We start from the raw sequence: 21,907 nt of genomic DNA on the forward strand, positions 1-21,907 counted from the left end.
GAGTGGACATGATATGGTGGGGTTTTTGTTTGTTTGTTTGTTTTAAGACTTTGACTCATTGTCACTGACATGAACCTAGTTTGTTATATGCAAAGTTCATAGTAAAAGAGTTCGTTATAACTGGTTACTTAAAATAATACAAACACTTCAAATTACTATTCTGTTTTATTTTTTTTCTTTCAATCGTAAATTTTCCTCAAAATGATTATTTGGTGCATTATCTATTTCTTCTATTATTACTTAGTATCCTAGATAATAATAAGAACAACTCATGAAATTATTGCTTGGTATTTTAAATAAAAAGTAATTAAGTTTATTGCATTGTGCAATAGAGAATAATTACTGTAACTGTTAGGGGCATGGCAGTGAATAAACAGGAAAAAATTTGATATTAATATAATATTTAAATACTACTTTAAGATTTGAATTAGTTGCAATACTTAGTTTAATGTAGATAATTTAAAAAGATAGAAAAAATGACAGATCCAGATATACAATTTGATAGTAGTTGAATCAGATTACACACTAAAAGAGTGTTTTCATTAGAATAAAAATGATGTTAATTTACATCGAGCAGGTAAAGAAGGGAACCCTTTCACCCTGGTGTGTAAACACACTCTCCATCTCCTGGAGCCAGCCAATAACTTGCTTAACAAAAAAATTGAAAGAATTTTAAAGGATCTACCTGCAGAGCAACTTTTTCTTGGTCAATCCATCTATACATCATGTCAACTTGCTGGCTGTCACAGAACGACCTTCTGGTACACACAAAGTCAGTGAAAGCATCTCTGTTGAACAATACAAGCACCTGTGGAAGACAAAAAGGTCAAAAAGTGATAAGATTTTCAGTAGTCAGTTTTACGGGTTGCCAAATCTGTAGTTTTCCTACAGAATGATGCACTTCTGGGGGTCTAATGAAGGGGATTTTGCATACATCAGTGTAATACAGTGGATATAAAAAGTGTACACACCCCGTTAAAATGATAGGTTTTTCTGGTGTAAAAAAATGAGACCACAATAAATAATTTCAAAACTTTCCCCACCTTTAATGTGACCTATAACCTGTACAATTCAATTGAAAAACAAACAAATCTCTTGGGGGAGGGGATAAAAAATAAAAAAATATACAATAAGCTGGTTGCATAAGTGTGTACACCCTTAAACTAATACTCTGTTTAAGCACCTTTTGATTTAATTACAGCATTCAGTCTTTTTGGATTCACACCTGCCATCAATTAAAATGACTCTGATTAACCCCAAATAAAGTTCAGACATTTACTCAGTTGCATCCTCCAGCAAAAGCCAGGGTTCACAGAGAACTTACAAAGCATCAAAGGGATCTCATTGTTGAAAGGTATCAGTCAGGAGAAGGGTACAAAAAAATTTCCATGGCATTAGATATACCATGGAGCACAGTGAAGACGATCATCAAGAAGTGGAGAAAATATGGGACAACAGTGACATTACCGAGAACTGGACATCCCTCCAAAATTGATGAAAAGACAAGACGGAAACTGGTCAGGGAGGCTGCCAAGAGGCCTACAGCAACACTGAAGGAGCTGCAGGAATTTATGGTAAGTACTGGTTGTGTACTACATGTGACAACAATCTCCCATATTCTCCATATGTCTGGACTATGGGGTAGGGTTGCAAGACACAAGCCTTTTCTTTTACAAAGAAAAACATGCAGGCCCGGCTAAATTTTGCAAAAAAAAAAAAAATACATCAACTCTTCCAAAAGCATGTGGGAAAACATGTTATGGTCTGATCAAACCAAGGTTGAACTTTTTGGTCACAATTCCAAAAGGTATGTTTGGCGCAAAAGCAGTATCATGTTTTGGGGTTGTTTTTCTTCAGTTGGAACAGGGGGGTTTGTCAAGGTGGAGGGAATTATGAACAGTTTTAAATACCAGTCAATTTTGGCCCAAAACCTTCAGATGTCTGCTAGAAAGCTGAAGATGAAGAGAAATTTCATCTTTCAGCATGACAATGACCCCAAAAAAGTTTTGGAATGGCCCAGCCAGGGCCAAGACCTAAATCCAATTGAAAATCTGCGGGTTGGCCTGAAGGGGGCTGTGCACAAGAGATGCCCTCGCAATCTGACAGAATTGGAGCACTTTTGCAAGGAAGAGTGGGCAAATGTTGCCAAGTCTAGATGTGGCAGGCTGATAGACTCCGACCCAAAAAGACTGAATGCTGTAATTAAATCTTCAACAAAATATTAGTTTAAGGGTGTGCACACTTATGCAACCAGCTTATTGTACGTTTTTTTTTTATGTTTTTCCCCCTAACAGATTTGTTTGTTTTTCAATTGAATTGGTTATAGGTCACATTTAACGGTGGGAAAAGTTTTGAAATTATTTATTGTGGTCTCATTTTTTTTTTACATCAGAAAAACCTATAATTTTAATGGGGTGTGTACACTTTTTATATCCACTGTATGTTTGAAGTGCAAGCCAAATAAAGATGCTGGTTTGTATGCAAACAGTAAATGTTATCTATCAATCTATCTATGAAAAAGATGTATTTTTACAGTATTTTATTTTCACCATGGTTCTATGGTATAATGGTATAAACTGCTATAAAGGTTTACTATAAAGGTACAGCAATTATAAAATTATCACTGTAAAGTTAGTAAAGTACCCCTGTCACTATAAAGATAAATTTGTACTGAAAAATTATTAGTTTACTGATAGCAAGTAAGTCATTATTTGCTAAATGATGGTACTAAATAAATAAATAATGTTACTAAAAGTGTACAATAAAATTATTCCTGTAATGTTAACAAAACTGAATGATTGTTATGACTGCAACATTACAAAAACTGTACTGTACTGTAAATGTCTTACTGTAAAGGGAGTAAAAAAGCATCATTGTTACTGTAAAGTTAAATTTGTACCATAAAACTTAGTTTATTACTGTTTTACATTAATTTATTATTAAATTACTCTATATAGTTTATTACTGTATATTTACTGTAATATGATTGATTAGTGTTTTACAGTGATTACTAGTAAGTCATTACTATGAGGATACTAAAATTGTACTATAAAGTTATCACTGTAAAGTTAACAAAATTATTCTATGATGTTATCACTATGAAGTTCCAAAAATAGTGCTGCAATGGTATTACTGTGCAGTTACTACAGCAGTCATACAAAGTTATTACTGTAAAGTTACTAACACAGTACTATAACATTTTCCTGTAACATTACTAAAATCATGAAACTATAAAGTTATTCATGTAAAGTTACTACAATGGTACTATAATGCTTACTGTAAAGATACTAAAAGGACATTATAATATTATTACTGTCAATTAATACAGCATATAATACAATGTATAGTGCATTTGCAATAATAACTGAAGTGATATTAATGTTAAGTAACAATTCTGTAAATTTACAGATTGCCTGTAATTTCCTTTAAATTTTGCATTAAGTACAGTACAAGTGCAATTTTTATTACAGTAGACATTTTTATATGGTAAACATGTCACTGCAGTGTTGTTGATGTTTATTACGACAATTTGTTGCACCTTATCCAGAGGGATCTGCAGATCTTGGATCAGTGTGGCCATTTCAGGGCTAATTAGAGACATGTTGAACGACATCAGTACATCAGCCAGGGAGACATTAACATCTGTATGTGGTTGAAAAAGTAAACAAGCATGAACTCACACACACACAAAAAAAATAAACATGGATTTTCTTCACATATATATGCTGATAGTAGGAAAAGTTTGCAGTATTACATGAGCTATGTTTTGGTCTTCAATAATGTAATATACCACAATTGATTTATAATCTATAATCTACATGGATTTATAATCTATTTCTACCAATGTCAAACTAACTTTCTGAAAGAAAATATAATGATTGCTTACTAAAAATTTATCAAAATTTAAATGTGACTGAACAGCACTACAATTTACTACAAGTTACTACAAGTTATTAAAATGGTAAAGTTCTTAGTGTAAAGGTACTAAACAGTACTATCACATTATTGCAAAGTTTGTAAAATTCTACTGTAAAGTTATTACAACAGTTACTAAACCAGTATGGTGAAGTTACTAAAATGGTACTATAAAGTTCTTAGAGTAAAGGTACTAAAACAGTACTATAACATTACTGTAAATTTGTAAAAATTTACCAACAGTTTCTAAACCAGTACTGTGAATATGTCTGTGAAGGTTCTCAGTCATCCAGGTCATCATAAACCTAAAGAAGGCAACTGGACTTGCTTGAAATTCTTGAAGACGTTTCACCTCTCATCCAAAAGCCTTCTTCAGTCCTGTCTGACTAGTGGGGAGTTCCAGGTATTTATCCTCTAGTGGACCAAAAACAAACCTAAGGGGGGTCATTGAGGTCACATGGGTCTTTCAGTCATCCAGTAGGTGTTAGGGTCACTGAAGGCCGAGTGTGAACGGTGTTAGCAACCTAAAGGGTCGTTAGGGTGATCTGTGGGTCGTTGGCTCTCTCTGCCATCATGTGAGTCAGGCCAGGGCTCTGCAGTCTATCTTCATCTCAATAAACAAAGGACACTTATTTCAGGACTGCAATGTATGCATTCTAGCCAGAGAAGACCGGTGGTTTGAAAGAGGAGTAAAAGAAGCCATCTTCGTCAACCTGGAACGACCATCACTGAACAGAGGAGGTGGTCTGAGGCCCTGTCCACACGGCAACGGATTCAGGTGAATCCGATACAATTGTTTATCGTTTCGGCCTGGCGTCCACACAGCACCGGCGTTTTGGGTGCCCCAAAACGCAATCTTTTGAGAACGAGTTCCAGAGTGGAAAGATCTGGCAACGCTGCCATTGCGAAGTCGTCTGGATGAGTAGAACGGATTTGTTTATGATGACGTCACAACCACATGACTGTGAGTGCTTCACGCCGGGTAGAAGTGTAACGAACTCGATGCGAGTTGTCAACAAATCCTATAACTTGGTTCATGAAACGCACTTACAAAATATTTTCACTGTGAATATTTATTGTGTAATGGTGCAAAGTGAGAGAGAGAGAGAGAGAGAGAGAGAGAGAGAATAGCCCTTAGGGTAGAGTCAATCCTGCCAGCAAAAATAGGGGAAAAAAAGGAGCGATCTCACCTCTTCAGATGTTGGTTTAAGTCCTACAATACATTCCTCAAAAGGGCATAGAAGAACAAATTAATCCATCAACGTGTAGCATTCAACTCATGGGAAAGTTGTCGTGTGGATGTAGCCACATCCACACGACAACGGCAACGAGATGTTATTTAAAAAACATTAGGGGCTGAAGGACTCAAGGCTTTTGTGGAGCTATGCTACACTATCTATAATACTGGTATTTGGCCGGAGGAATGATTGACGTCAGTGAGAGTACGCATAGAGAAAAGATCTCAAACAACAAGATGCGATGAACACAGAACCATCAGCCTGATCGTGCATGCCTCAAAGGTTATTTTGCGTGTTCTGACAAACAGAATAGAACCAAAAGCCAAAGCATTTATCAGCAACGATCAGTTTGGTTTTCAGAAAGGGGTTGGCACCAGGGAGGCAATAGCAGTTATGAGATTGCTTAGTGAGAGGTGTATAGACCACAATCAGGACATATACGTGTGCTTCGTGGACTACGAGAAAGCGTTCGACAGAGTAGACTGGGTGAAACTCCTAGAGTTGCTCAAGAGAATAGGGATCGACTGGCGCGATCGTAGACTGATCGCAACACTGTATATGGGTCAGATGGCAGCAGTTAGACTGAAGGACAGCTTGACTAATCCTGCAATGATAGGACAAGGAACCAGACAGGGGTGCTGCTTGTCCCCTTTGCTGTTCAACATCTATGCAGAAGCTATGTTAAGAGAAGCGCTAGACCAGGTGGATGAAGGCATTAGAGTAGGTGGACATCTCATCAAGACAGTGAGATACGCGGATGACCAGGCTACAGTTGCCAGCTCAGCCTGTGGTCTACAACTTATGATGGACAAGATGCAGGAGACTGCAACGGAGTATGGCATGAAAATCAATGCCAAGAAAACCAAGGTGATGAAAATCTCGAAACAGCCTGGGGAAGAATTCGCGGTACGCCTTGATGGTAAACTACTGAGCCAAGTGAAACAGTTCTGCTACCTTGGAAGCATATTGACGCAAGAGGGGTACTGCGACATAGAGATCAAGTCGCGAATCGCAAGGGCAAAAGACGCATTCTCTAAGAGAAAAGAGCTCCTGACCAAGTCGTTTAGCCTGCCGTTGAAGAAGAGAATAATTAAGACAGTAATCTGGAGCACTCTGCTCTATGGCTCAGAAAGCTGGGCAATGCAAAAGGATGAGATCAGGAGAATTGAGAGTTGTGAGATGTGGTTGTGGAGGAAGACCCTAAACATCCTATGGTCAGACAAAGTCTCCAGTGAGGAGGTACTAAGGCGGGTTGAAGAAGAAAGGTCGCTGATTGATACAATTCGAAAAAGACAGAAAGCGTGGCTAGGTCACACCTTCAGACATGGAGAACTGTTGGTTATTGTGATGGAAGGAAGAATTGAGGGAAAGAGGCCTCTGGGTCGAAGAAGATGCGGCATGATGGATTTAGTGAAGCGGGAGGCGGGCTCATATGAGCGAGCTAAGAGACTGGGAGAGAGTAGGATGCTGTAGTGTCCAGACCTGCTTATATAGCAGACCACCAGAGAGAGAGACAGAGGCATAAACTTTGGACACGTGAGATGGGATCATCTCACATGTCCAAAGTTTATGCACATACCGGTATCACAAATCATATTTTGGCAACATGATGCAGGTTACTATGGAAACTCCATGCAGATTTTTAGACTTTAGACCAGAATAGTTACACTCACAAGCTCATGTTACAGTTTTTAAAGCCACACAATAAATCGACAAATCACTCCAGGTTTTCTGTTTCCTTTGTGTTTCCTTTCACACGGTTACAAAGCTCTTGCAGGCTCTGCATTATTTTTTTTTTAATATAGATAGTTTTCACATGATGTCACAGAGTCGGGGATTCCCTAGTGGCGGCCATCTTGGGGGTCCAGCTTACCGTACGGGTCACTGAGCACACATTGTAACGCGCGAGTACAAAGTCTTCAAAAAAACCCAAGCAGGCTATTTAAAGCTAGCAATGGTGCACACCTGTTGTATTCACGGCTGTCGTAATAGGTCAGATGATGAAGTCAAGCGGAGCTTTTATAGAATTCCCACTGTACGGGAGCACGAAGGTGAGCAAACAAACTCAGCATACAAAGGAGAAATCTATGGCTTGCGAGAATCAACTGCAAGGATTATCAGCCTTCCAAACACAGCAAAGTCTGCTCCGATCATTTTATAAGTGGTAAGTTGTTTAAATAAACAATCAATTGTGTTTAAGTTTGTTTTTGGAAACCAAAACATCATGTGAACAATCTCTGGAGAATGCCTAACTGGAACCGCTGAGTGTACGTTTACATTGTAATGTACACTTAATATCGCTCATTTGTCACGTTTCTATTTGAAACTTGTCACTTCACTCACGCAAGGGGCATTTTTGAAAAACATTTTAGGTCTATTCTGTATGATTTGATTTGTGTTTGGGATGCAAACAGCGCGCCTTTTGGCGGATGCCACCTGAATCGCGCAGATCCGATTTTTTTTTTAGGGGGGGCGTTGGAGTGTCTGATTATAATTTCAAAGTAAATTCTGTATTAAAATTACTAAATAAGCAAATCCATTACAGTCCATGAAACAGGAAGTATAATGATGAGAAAAAAACAGTTTAAATCGGAAAGCTGCGCACATTTGTGCAGCCCGAGCGGTGTGCAGGACTGCGCAAATGTGCGCAGCTTTCCGATTTAAACTGTTTTTTTCTCATCATTATACTTCCTGTTTCATGGACTGTAACGGATTTGCTTATTTAGTAATTTTAATACAGAATTTACTTTGAAATTATAATCAGACACTCCAACGCCCCCCCTAAAAAAAAAATCGGATCTGCGCGATTCAGGCGGCATCCGCCAAAAGGCATGCTGTGAATATATAAAGTTGTATATATCAGACAGCCTTTAAAGTTTGATGAAGTCAGTTTCAGGCTTTGGAGCAGGCTTTGGCAGTTGCAGGCTTTGGCAGCCCTGCATAGTCACTTGAAAATGCATCTTTGTCCACTTCGTAGGGGTCAATTCCCCCAATCAAGGCCAGTTTGGCTGCATACCGTTGTCGTGAGATGTCGTCTAATGTATCTATATACTTCTGTTTGCTTGATTTTGCCGACATTGATCTTTATTTTAAAAACTGACTATATAACTTCATAAATTCGTCCGAGATAACGTAGCCAGTAGTGGCGATGGTCCGTTTTGTTTGCCCCCCAAGATGGCAGCTGAGGGGCGTTCCCCGGAATGCCATGACTTCAGTGAAAACTATCTATAGCAGTTGATCAGTTTCAGCAAACAGAGAAACTGAACAGCACATACCGGTACTTCTGCCCTCCCAGGTGTGGAGGTAGTTGAGGATCTCGATGCCTTCACTGATGACAGGGTTCAGCATGTCTATAGAAGCGTTACTCTGCTGGAAGCTACTCTGAATTGAGTTCAGGGCCCTACAGATAAACAAGAGAGTAAGCATTGTGATTTATTATGTCCAGAAGATGAACTTGATCCCCATTCTGACTTGAACTCTCAAGAAATATTAAGAACAAATGTAGTTGGATATAATTCAATTACAAATGAATGAAGCCCTCAGGACATGCCTGAACACAGAAACAGCATTCAATCAACCTTACCTTAACCTTTATAACATTTATATAATTGCTGTTACGCATTTTCAAATCTGAGACCACCCTGAATAGGAAAAAAATAATAATAATAACAACTAGATGCAGATTAATGCAACTGGCAGGAATTTTTGTACCTGCACTGGACCAAAACCCCAAGAATCTAGAGACATCTGTTTAAATTGTTGAAAGACAAGAATCTGGATCATATCCAGAGCATATCTGAAGATTTATTTTGACAATGCCAGTGAGATTGTCAGTGATCAGAGAGTACCCAACATGTATTTCATCATATATGAGTCATAGTTTGAACTGTGGGTGGTAGAAATGGGCAACTGGACTTGCTTGAAGATTCTTGAAAACGTTTCACCTCTCGTCCAAAAGGCTTCCTCAGTTCTGTCTGACTAATAGGGAGACTAATGTCTCCCTATTAGTCAGACAGAACTGAGGAAGCCTTTTGGACGAGAGGTGAAACGTTTTCAAGAATCTTCAAGCAAGTCCAGTTGCCCATTTCTACCACCCACAGTTTACTATGACCTGGATGATTGAGAATCTTCACAGACATGTCATAGTTTGAAATATCCGGGCAAAAGCATCTCTGGACTCTGGAGTATTTTGCGCAATGAGGCACATTGTAGTTTGTCTTTGACGTTTTAATTACACATTCCTGCTGATGTTGAAAATCACAGAAACTCTCTGTTTAAGATGGCCTTTTTTAACCTTTGCAACATTCTTTTTCACATCTCCATCCTGCTCTATGAACCAAGTATGCTGAAACATTCATCCATGCTTTTACTATACCACAGTGGGATTACTGTAATGCTCTATTCATTGGTCTTCCAGCCAAGTCCATTACTAAGTTTCAATATATTCAAAACTCTTCAGTCAGAGTCCTCACCCACACTAAACACTCAACACACGGCTACACTCCTCAATATCTAATCAAACTAATTCAACCCTACTCTCCCATTCACAGTCTCAGATCTTCATCTTCTGGTACATTGTCTGGTCTTTTTCTATACTTTGGGTGAGTCTGCCGTCTTTATGCCCATGTTAACTGTGATTTTGTTGCATTCCTTTTCTGTGTCTCTTAGCTGTTATTTCTTCATTTGATTGATTTGTTGAGGACAATGAGTAATTATAGATGACATGGCAAATGTAAATGAGGCACTCACTGCTTCATCCCCTTCAGTCTCTCAGCTATCACCATGATCCTCTCCTGGTCTGTGGATTTCAAGAAGATATCTGGCAATCCCAACAGGAAATCCCACACCGGCGACTGGGTCTGAAGTTTGCCCATCGTTTCCACGGACATCTCGACTGCCTCAATGACTTTTATTGGATCTTGGAGTACCAAATGTGCCATTAACTGCCAACACACACACACACACATATGTTTGGTCTTTGTAGTCTTGTGAGGACATTCTGCTGACATAATTATTAATACAAATAATCCATACTTTGTCTACACCTATATCTAACTTTAACCTCAATAACCAAAAGGGAACCTATATTCCTATCCTTAACATTTGGCTCCAATGAAACAAATAACTGTCAGTGCATGATCTAAACATTAAAATGTAAAATAACAGGGGGAAAACCTTGGCCTAGAGATGAAGCCCTGGCTTAGAGGGGAAGCCATGGCCTAATGGTTAGAAAAGCAGCTTTGGGACCAAAAGGTTCCCTGGACCAGCAGAAATGGCTGAGGTGCCCTTGAGCAAGGCACCTAACCCCCAACTGCTCCCCAGGTTGCTCTGGCCTGGCATGTTGTATGTCAATTTGGATAAGAGCATCTGCTAAATGCTATTATTTAGGTGATTTTTCTAGACATACTGAGGTAAAGTTTGGTGTTCCACAAGGTTCTGTCTTGGGTCCACTGCTTTTTTCTTTATATTATTCATAAACATTGTATTAGTTTCCACTGTTCTGCTGATGACACACAGTTGTATGTTTCTGCAAAACCTGATGAGAGACACCAGCTTAACAGAATTGAGGAATGTGTAAAGGACATTAGACACTGGATGCTTATTAACTTCCTTCTGCTTAACTCTGACAAGACTGAAGTACTTGTACTAGGACCACATGCAACTAGAAGTAAGTTTTCTGATTACACAGTAACTCTGGATGGCCTTTCTGTTTCTTCATGTGCAGCAGTAAAAGACCTCGGAGTGATTATTGACCGCAGTCTTTCATTCGAAACTCACATTGATAAAATTACCCAGATATCTTTCAGCTCAGAAATATTGCTGAGATAAGAAATTTAATGTCACTACATGATGCGGAAAAACTAGTTCATGCTTTCGTTACCTCCAGGTTGGATTATTGTAATGCCTTACTGTCTGGATGTTCCAATAAGTGCATAAAAAAGCTTTAGTTAGTTCAAAATGCAGCAGCAAGAGTCCTGACTAGAACTAGAAAATATGACCACATCACCCCTGTCTTATCCACACTGCATTGGCTCCCAATCAAATTTCGTATTGATTATAAAATACTACTATTGACCTTTAAAGCACTAAATGGTCTCGCACCACAGTACCTGAGTGAACTTCTGGTCCTCTATGACCCGCCAAGCCTACTTAGATCAAAAGGTGCAGGCTATTTGCTGGTACCTCGTATAGTGAATGCACATCAGGGGGCAGAGCCTTTTCTTACAAAGCCCCACAGTTATGGAACAGCCTTCCAAGTAATGTTCAGGAATTGGACACAGTCTCAGCGTTTACGTCTAGGCTGAAAACATATCTGTTTAGTCAAGCCTTTTGTTAATGGTGTTTATGAAGTAAAGGTGTAGATCTGGAGGGTCCTCAGACATAGTGTTTTGGTAAACTGGGATGTATGGATGTTGTCAGTCCCCACTCGCTTGCTCACTCGAGTTTTTTGACGGTGTAGTGGCTGCTGCTTTATGTCCCGGGGCTCCCTCATGCCTGTGTTACCTTCTGGCTCTCCCCTTTTAGTTACGCTGTCATAGTTAGTTGCTAGAGTCCCTGCTTGTACTCAGTGCAATATGTATACTGTTCCTACTTATTCGGGTGACACTGGGCATACGTAACAACCTGTGTTTTCTCTCTCTCTATCTCTCCCTCCCCCCACCAAAATCTGTCCCTCTGAGTTACATGTCAGTCCTGGGATCGAGATGCTGACCTCTTCTGCTCCTCGGACCTGCCTGATCCATCCTGGTGCCCTGTGTCTGGTTGGAGTCTCATTGCATCGCTCCTGTGAAGAACGGCCCCATGTGGACAGTTGAAAGTCACACCTGGAGGACGCTCTGGACTTGTAGAGTAATGCTTTTATGGCTGAGGACTACAGTTGACTTGCTAACTTTAGGACTGCAGTTGTCATGAACAGTTTAGCACTCAAATTTCCATCAGTGAAGAGTTTATAACATCAACGAAACTGACTTCATGTTAAAACTGTTAATGTTATAGTCATGTTGTCTGTTGTTGCCCAAATGAGGATGGGTTCCCTTTTGAATCTGGTTCCTCTCAAGATTTCTTCCTTATGTTTTCTGAGGGAGTTTTTCCTTGCCACCATTGTCACAGGCTTGCTCATTGGGGATACAGTAGGGATAAAATTAGCTCATGTTTTAAGTCATTCAAATTCTGTAAAGCTGCTTTGCGACAATGCTTATTGCTAAAAGCGCAATACAAATAAATTTAACTTGACTTGACTATTAATGTAATGTAACAGGATGTTCTGGATCAAGTGCTATTTTGTAATCTGATCAATAATGAATGTGGAAGCCATACTGTGAAATTAAACATCCTATATAAAACAAAATTATGGTGAAATTTCCAACAAGTGAAACCCTTTTTTTTTCACTAGAGGCCATGATAATGAACTGTCAACTGTAATGTTAGCTAAGGTTTCATTCAAGACCAGCATGGTGTTGTAAGACTTGTGAAAATTATTGAAATGTGTGCACATGTACATGGTAGTACAGCACCAGTCAAAAGCTTGGACACACCTTCTAATTCAATGTTTTTTTCCTTTATTTGTATTAATTAAAATACACTTCATACTGTATCTTAAACTAATCATGGATGTCATTTCTCTTTACTTAGTTGAGCAGTTCTTAACATAATACGGATTACTACAGTTGTAGTGTGGAATAGGGCTGTTTACTGTATTTTTATTTTTGAACAAAACACAGTAAACAAAATTGGTAACCAAAATACTACAAGCCCTGATGCTGCTCACAGCTTGGTGATACTTGCAAGAGATGAGGCGAGTATAACTGATAACATGTATATATGCTATATTTACTGTATGGGCATGGTATCAGAAAACAATTTTATTTATAAGCAGGAGCCACATGTACCCATAGGGTACCTATTTTTATTATTTAATATTTACTGTTTGATCTCAAATGCATTAAGAAGGCAAGAAACTCGTTCGCTAATTAACTTTTAACGAGGCACACTGGTTAACTGAAAAGCATTCCAGGTGACTACCTCATGAAGCTGGTTAAGATAATGCCAATAGTGTAAAAAGAGTCATGGTAAATGCTGGATCTTTTGAAGAATCTAAAATATGAAGCATATTTTTTTAACACTTTTTTTGTTGACCACATAATTCCATATGTTCCATATGTTATTTCATAGTTTTGATGTCTTCAGTATTCTTCTACAATGTAGAAAAGAGTCAAAATACAGAAAAACCCATCAATGAGTAGAGTAGGGGTGTACAAACTTTTGACTCATACTGCATATTTTTATTTTAAAATGCATAGCAAAATTTTAATCCTGCTCATCATCCACATTTTCTGACTTTTTTCTGTAACTTTAACATAAAGTTACATTTACATACCATTTTTTGTATCCTAAAGTCATACGGTACATGAGCTGATAGCCGATGAGGCGCGTGGCACCGAGTTGGCTATAAGCCATGTACAATGAGATTAAGTGGCATAACTGTTTTACTTTATCTAAATTCACTGTATATGAGCAATCACGCGCCCTGAGTGGCTACTTTACTACGAGGCTACTTTATTACTAACAGAAATCTCATCACTATCACATCACTGCCCTTTATAACACCTCATCACTATCACATTACTACCCTTTATAACACCTCGTCACTATCACATGACTACCCTTTATAACACCATCACTATCACATGACTACCCTTTATAACACCATCACTATCACATGACTACCCTTTATAACACCTCGTCACTATCACATGACTACTCTTTATAACGCCTCGTCACTATCACATCACTACCCTTTATAACGCCTCATCACTATCACATGACTACCCTTTATAACGCCTCGTCACTATCACATCACTACCCTTTATAACACTTCGTCACTATCACATCACTACCCTTTATAACGCCTCGTCACTATCACATGACTATCCTTTATAACACCTCATCACTATCACATTACTACCCTTTATAACACCTCGTCACTATCACATGACTACCCTTTATAACACCATCACTATCACATGACTACCCTTTATAACACCTCGTCACTATCACATGACTACTCTTTATAACGCCTCGTCACTATCACATCACTACCCTTTATAACGCCTCGTCACTATCACATGACTACCCTTTATAACGCCTCGTCACTATCACATCACTACCCTTTATAACACTTCGTCACTATCACATCACTACCCTTTATAACGCCTCGTCACTATCACATGACTATCCTTTATAACACCTCGTCACTATCACATTACTACCCTTTATAACACCTCGTCACTACCACATCACTACCCTTTATAACACCTTGTCACTATCACATGACTACCCTTTATAACGCCTCATCACTATCACATGACTACCCTTTATAACGCCTCGTCACTATCACATGACTACCCTTTATAACGCCTCGTCACTATCACATGACTACCCTTTATAACGCCTTGTCACTATCACATGACTACCCTTTATAACACCTCGTCACTATCACATTACTACCCTTTATAACGCCTCGTCACTATCACATGACTACCCTTTATAACACCTCGTCACTATCACATTAATACTCTTTATAACACCTCGTCACTATCACATCACTACCCTTTATAACACCTCATCACTATCACATTGTCGGCAGTGGCTGTCCATCGCTAGTGATGATGACTGCTTCATTAGGATGTGCAGAAACACATTTGATCTACAATGTCTCATGAGGTTTTTTACACACTTGTGGAGTCCATGCAGCTCGAGTCCACACTGTCATGAAAGCAAAAAGTGACATAGCAAATACTAAGGAACTACAATATTTCAAAGATTCTACTTTTCACTCAAGTTGTTGTCAGTAATATCATTTGTAATGAAAATGGTTCTACTGAATTAGAAAAGAATGCAAAATAGAAGCTTTTTCACTAGTGCTTTCATGGACTCCATTGTATATGCATACTGTATAATATAGATATTCAGGCAGTGCCTAAAAGTGGAGCTCCTGATGAGTATATCATCAAAATATTTACACGGGTACAAAATCAACCTGAATAGAATAATAATATTATAGCACCATGAATGAACCATCGAATTGTGTCATGTCAAGTATTTCATCTCAACAAATCACCGCATTGTCTTGTGACAGTGAGACCAATAATGAGATACACATCACAGTTACAAATCCATATTTATTCATTTCTTTAACACCGCATTCCATGCGCCAGAAACAACACCACCACATTTATTATGGCGTGACTCTGCTGGGTACCTGGTGGACAGCAGTGAACCAGCACTTTCACTTTACATCATTACTGTAAAGTTACCATCCAGTATCACACTTGATATGGTGAACAGTTGTCTGGTTACATCTATCATGTCCACACGTGCAGCGCCATTAGGACTAATTACTATGCACCTGTTCCTGATTAGAGCGCAATCACAGCGCGTACATACTCTCAGTAACACACAGACTTTGTGAAGTCCAGAACCACCAGACTCACCAACAGCTTCATCCACCAGGATGTTGAACTCCCTCCCCTCTCTCCCATCACTGACAGCTCCACCCACCAGACAGCCAAGAAGTTAGGATCTTGCCCCCCCCCCCCCCCCACATGGGAAAGACTCTGACTCAGGAACACACACACACACACCCCATACACACACACACACGGAAAGACTCTGACTCAGGAAGCCCCCCCCCACACACATACATGGAAAGACTCGAACTCAGGAAAGACTCTGACTATGGAACTGCACTATGTGACTTTTGCACCTTTACCTGCACTACCTCACTTTTTTTACACACCATACACTGTTTCTTGTTGCTGCTGCCCTCCACGGAAAAGACTTCTCTATGGAACTACACATGTGACTTTGCACCTTACCTGAACTATCTCATAAGAACTGCCTTGGGCCCTGCAATATACTTACCATATGCTGCTTCTGAATGCTGCTACACATTATTAACACATTATTATTTAACACATTATTCTACATAATGCTGCTACTGTGATAACCTCAACTGGACTGCCCTGGGCTGTACTGTACTGTACTGTGTGTCTTGTTCTTATCTTCCTGTCTTTAGCCTAGATTATTTTTCTAAATGTTAAATGTTTCAATTTTTTTTAATCATTACTTTATTATTACTTATTGCTTGTTACACTGTTATTGGTCCTGTCTTGCGCTTTAATGTTTGTCTTGTTAATCTCAGTCCTATGTTTGTCTATGTCTTTACATGGGATAGAGAGAAACGTAATTTCAATTTCCTTGTATGACCTATGCATATGAAGAAACTGACAATAAAGCTGACTTGAACTTGAACTTGTATACACTCTGTACCCTGCGTCTGAAGTTACCAGCCTTGTATTTTGTATTGCTTTTTCTGGTTTTGACCGTTTGTGTTTTTGGACTGTGAGTATGGTTTCCCTCTGATATCCTGTCTGTGCCTCACTCCACCACTGCCTGTTTTTTGACTCTGCCTTTGTCTCTGTTTTGGATCTGTTTGCAAGCGTGTTTTCAGTAAAACTCTTCATGCGATTACATACATCTTACATGACAGAAACTGTCCACTGTCCAACAAGCTAGTGGACTAATAAAACTGTTTTAACCTGTTTTATATGAAACTGTCTTGAACATTTTCTGTAAAACGTGTCCGTAAATAATCCCACATTATTTTTTAAAAACCAAATTAAAAATAAGCACTGGATAAAAACCCATCTATCTTATGTAAAAAAGATACAAATTTCATTGATCGGTGTTCAAGTGTTTGAGACATGTTGCCTTGCACTTATGATTGGGTTCCTTGTGGTGGTACACGTACATCACTTGTACATATGGTTGTGAAAGCCATATATATTCTCTTAAATATGGCGTTCGGCTGTGCGTGCTTTGCATGCGAGGATCTCTGCTATTAGACTTCTTTTACATTTATTTCATCATATTAGTCTATTTTTCTTGTTTTTAGGTTACATTATAGTACATTTGACAGCAACGGAAAATATCTGTTATTGAAAAATCTGCGTAACCCAACTCTGAATACAAGAAACATTCCCTGTGCAAATATTGACATAATTTTCATCCTTAAATTGCCTACTCTTCATACAATACATAATACATAATCCACTTATTTAATCAAATTCAAAAAGACTGACATGTGTGAGAGTATTTTCTTTGACTTCCTGTGACTGTATAATTGTCATTTGCATAGTTTCATTGAACTTGCAAAGTTTATGTTGTGTAATATACATCATCTGCACAGACACCCAGCCTATTGTCCATTGTTTGGTTTAAAGGAATAAGCCACCGAATAAGTGGAGTTTGGGACGAGTGAGGGATTTACTGACTGTTCATGACTGTTCAAAAGTAAACCACAACAGAGCACATAAAAGTGCATGAGACAAGATGCTATGTTTGATAAGCTTTGAGTCAACCATCATTAATCAGATAGCATGACTTTAATTAATTTACTCCAGTATATTTAAAAATACAGTATACACCGATCAGTCATAAAATGGCTGTAGCACAAACTGCTGACTAGTTAATGCTGACTAGCCTTCATGCCCCATGCGAATCAATGAGCCTTCAACACCCATGACCCTGTCGCCGGTTCACCGGCTGTCCTTCCTTGGACCACTTTTGGTACTGTAGGTACTAACCACTGTATACCGGGAACACCCCCAAAAGATGTGCCATTTTGGAGATGCTCAGACCCAGTCATCTAGCCATCACAATTTGGCCCTTGTCAAAGTCACTCAGATCCTTACGCTTGCCCATTTTTCTTGCTTCCAACACATCAACTTCAAGAACTGACTGTTCTCTTCCTGCTTAATATATCCCACCCCTTGCCAGGTGCCGTTGTAATGAGATAATCAATGTTATTCACTTCTCCTGTCAGCGTTTTTAATGTTATGGCTGATCGGTGTACATTTTGATGGATTTGACTTGGATTTTTTTACCATTTGAGCATTATTTATTGACTATACAGTATTTACAGTGCTCTGTTCTGCATCTTTGTGGTGCTTTCTATCCTGTTCTGTGCAGTGATGATTCTATGCAATTGTCATTCAATTCTATAAATTTTATATATATGTCTCTTGACCCTTGGCTGACGGTTGATGGATGAGTAACAACTCAGCATCAATGATGGTGTCGTGGAGTTGTCGCTGTGTGGAGTGGCGTGGAGGGCATTGTGAGGATATGGAGCAGAGCACAGCGGGGCACTGCACATGTTCTCCACAGAATGGACAGCCCTATATGTATGTGTGTGTGTGTGTGTGTGTGTGTGTGTGTGTGTGTGTGTGTGTGTGTGTGTGTGATGTGCATTAGTATGTGATGTGCATTAGTATTCAGCCCCCCTGCGTCAATACTTTGTAGAGCCACCTTTTGCTGCAATTACAGCTACAAGTCTTTTGTGGTATGTCTCTACCAGCTTTGCACATCTAGACACTGAAATTTTTGCCCATTCTTCTTTGCAAAATAGCTCAAGCTCAGCCAGATTGGATGGAGAGCGTCTGTGAACAGCAATTTTCAAGTCTTGCCACAGATGCTCAATGGGATTTAGGTCTGGACTTTGACTGGGCCATTCTAACACATGAATATTCTTTGATCTAAACCATTCCATTGTAGCTCTGGCTGTATGTTTAGGGTCATTGTCTTGCTGGAAGGTGAATCTCCTTCTCAGTCTCAAGTCTTTTGCAGCCTCCAACAGGTTTTCTTCCAGGATTGCCCTGTATTTAGCTCCATCCATCTTCCCATCAACTCTGACCAGCTTCCCTGTCGCTGCTGAAGAAAAGCATCCCCATAGCATGATGCTGCCACCATCATGTTTCACAGTGGGGATGATGTGTGCAGGGTGATGAGCAGTGTTAGTTTTCCGCCACACATAGCGCTTTGCATTTAGGCCAAAAAGTGTACGACTTATAGTTGTCCTGTGCACAGATTCTCCCACCTGAGCTGTGCATTTCTCCAGCTCCTCCAGAGTGATCATGGGCCTCTTGGCTGCTTCTCCGACCAGTGCTCTCCTTGCTCGCTCTGTCAGTTTAGGTGGACGGCCATGTCTTGGTAGGTTTGCAGTTGTGCCATACTTTTTCCATTTTTGAATGATGGATTGAACAGTGCTTCTTGAAATGTTCAGAGCTTGGGATATTTTTTTATAACCTCACCCTGCTTTAAACTTCTCCAGAACCTTATTCCTGACCTGTCTGGTGAGTTCTTTGCTCTTCAGTGTTCTCTAACAAACCACTGAGGCCTTCACAGAACAAGTGTATTTATACTGAGAGTAAATTACACACAGTAGGACTCTATTAACTAATTAGATGACTTCTGAAGGCAATTGATTGCACTGGATTGTATTTAGAGGTATCAGAGTACAGGGGGCTGAATACTAATGCACACCACATTTTTCAGATTTTTATTTGTTTAAAATTTTGAAGACCATTTATCATTTTCGTTTCACTTCACAATTATGTGCTACTCTGTGTTGGTCTATCACATAAAATCTCAATAGAAAACTTAAGTTCGTGGTTGTAAGGTGGAAAAATGTGAAAAAGTTCAAGGGGTATGAATACTTTTTCAAGGCACTGTAGATGAATGACTGTTCTTAATGCAGTGCCGTCTGAGGGATTGGGGATCACAGGTGTTCAGCTTAGGCTTGAGCCCTTGCCCTTTACACACAAGTTCCTCCAGATTCCTTGATTCGTTTAATGATATTCTTCATCATAGAGGGTGAAATATCCAAATCCCTTCCTATCTTTCTTTGAGGAACATTTTGTTTTTAAACATTTCAATCATTTTCTCAGGCATTTGTTGACAAACTGGAGAGCCTTGGCACATCTTTGTTCCTCAAAGACTAGGCCTTTCCTGGATACTGATTTTGTCCCAAATCATGATTACAATCAGCTGTTTCAAATCACATCATTATTTAATTGTTTTACCTCATTACTAGCCCTAAATTGCTCGCGTCTCAACTTTTTTTTGGAATGTGTTTCAGGCCTGAAACACAGGAATGGATGTATATTAACAAATGAAATGAAGTTGACCAACAAAATGTCTGAATCTTGGGTTCATTCTGTCTGCAATGAAATACAAGTCAGTCAATTTAGAAATCGCTGCTTTTTTTTGTATTTTCCATACTGTCTATCTTTCCATTTTAAATAATTTTTACTTTTTTCTTTCTGCTTTTCTCACAAACACTCTTGGTCTCTTTCATCTTCTCTATCTGTCTATTTGTCTGTCTATTCCTTTCTTTCCCTTTCCTATTTTTCTTTCTTTTTCTCCTTTAATTCTAGTCCTTATTATTTTGCTTTGTAATTTTATTCTTGTTCTGCCCCCCCCCCCCCCCCCCCCCCCCCCACCCCACACACACACACACACACACACACTCTTGCTGGGCCTCGGCTGTAACCTCCTAAGTGCAGATGAGCATAGTCCTGAGATTTCAGGGAACACACAATGTAAATTATTATTATTAGAAAGTGTGAATGTTTGTCCGTGCAGCATGTTGATTTTTCTGTAAAGTCACACTCCAACTGTTAGCAGTGAGAAATTTACACTCGTGCTCTAAAGGTTGTTTTTTTTTTGTTTGTTTTTTTTTTTTTTTGTGTGTGTGTGTGTGTGTGTGTGTGTGTGTGTGTGTGTGTGTGTGTGTGTGTGTTGTCTTTACATCTTGCATCACTGAAAAGGTCATGTTTTTTCAGACTGAACTGAATAAACCTGTCCCTCTGTATAGCCATTGTTAGCTTGAGAGAGAAAAATTCCATTCTTTCATGAGGTTCAGTGCACGGGGCAGGTTTCAGTCACAGCCGTGACAAAACATCAGGAATCCTTTACACTGTAAAAAAAATCCCGTTGTTTTTACGGAAAAAAACTGGCAGCTGGAGTCACCAGAAAAAATCCGTAAAATATACAGCAAAACGGTAATTGCTTTTACAGCACAGCATGTACATTTTACAGTTTAAAGTAGCAAATATAACAGAAGTCCAGTGTTTTATATGCTGGATTTAACTGTAAAATGTACAAGCTGTACCGTAAAAGCAATTACCGTTTTGCTGTATATTTTACGGATTTTTTCTGGTGACTCCAGCTGCCAGTTTTTTTCCGTAAGAACAACGGGATTTTTGTATGCTGGTTTCAATGATCTACTAGACAGATATTTTTTTGGGGGGGCTTTTTTCACCTTTATTGAATAGGACAGTGTAGAGACAGGAAATGAGCTAGAGAGAGACTGGGAAATGACCTTGGGTCAGAATCGAACCCGGGTCCCCAGATTCACGGTATGGCGCCTTAGTCGACTGAGCCACGACAGTGGCCGTTTTTGTATTTTTTTTAACAGGGCAATTATGTAATTTTAACTATCACATTCTGTTTTAGTATTACAGTTTGTCTGTGTTTAAACTACAACAATTTGTAAATTCTACAAAAAAATATGATCAATTCAACATATTCTTACTGTTAAATTAACAGTGGTATTTGGTGAGGAGTTTTACAGTATATTGATGTAAATTACACACTGCTTCATTGTTTTTGTATTTACAGTTTTTTTATGTCATGATTTTACATAAATTCCCTGTTAATTCTACGGACATTTTTTACAGTGTAGGACTGATCTGCAATAAAGACCAAAGCTATTTTATAAAATGTTATAATGCAAAAAAAAAATCACTTTTTGAAACTTTTGGTGTAAAAGTTTGTATTGCCTTGGGGCAAAATCAAGGTGGCAGAGTTAACATGTTAAGACATTAAGTTATACACGCACTGGCCACTTT

The 21,907-nt window shown here is 39.0% G+C and overlaps 1 protein-coding gene across 1 annotated transcript in view; it reads right to left on the minus strand.

Moving 5' to 3' along the window:
• Positions 1-21,907, minus strand: part of abca12 (ATP-binding cassette, sub-family A (ABC1), member 12) — a 253,058-nt gene that overhangs the window by 182,428 nt on the left and 48,723 nt on the right. The window contains exons 8-11 of the mRNA XM_060929010.1: positions 9,903-10,096; positions 8,429-8,553; positions 3,539-3,642; positions 686-808 (exon numbers count right to left, since the gene is read on the minus strand). Of these exons, the coding sequence (XP_060784993.1) occupies positions 686-808; positions 3,539-3,642; positions 8,429-8,553; positions 9,903-10,096 (546 nt within the window). The remainder of the gene's footprint in view (positions 1-685; positions 809-3,538; positions 3,643-8,428; positions 8,554-9,902; positions 10,097-21,907) is intronic.

This window comes from Neoarius graeffei, chromosome 9 (assembly GCF_027579695.1).
Source record: "Neoarius graeffei isolate fNeoGra1 chromosome 9, fNeoGra1.pri, whole genome shotgun sequence".
Taxonomy (NCBI): domain Eukaryota; kingdom Metazoa; phylum Chordata; class Actinopteri; order Siluriformes; family Ariidae; genus Neoarius; species Neoarius graeffei.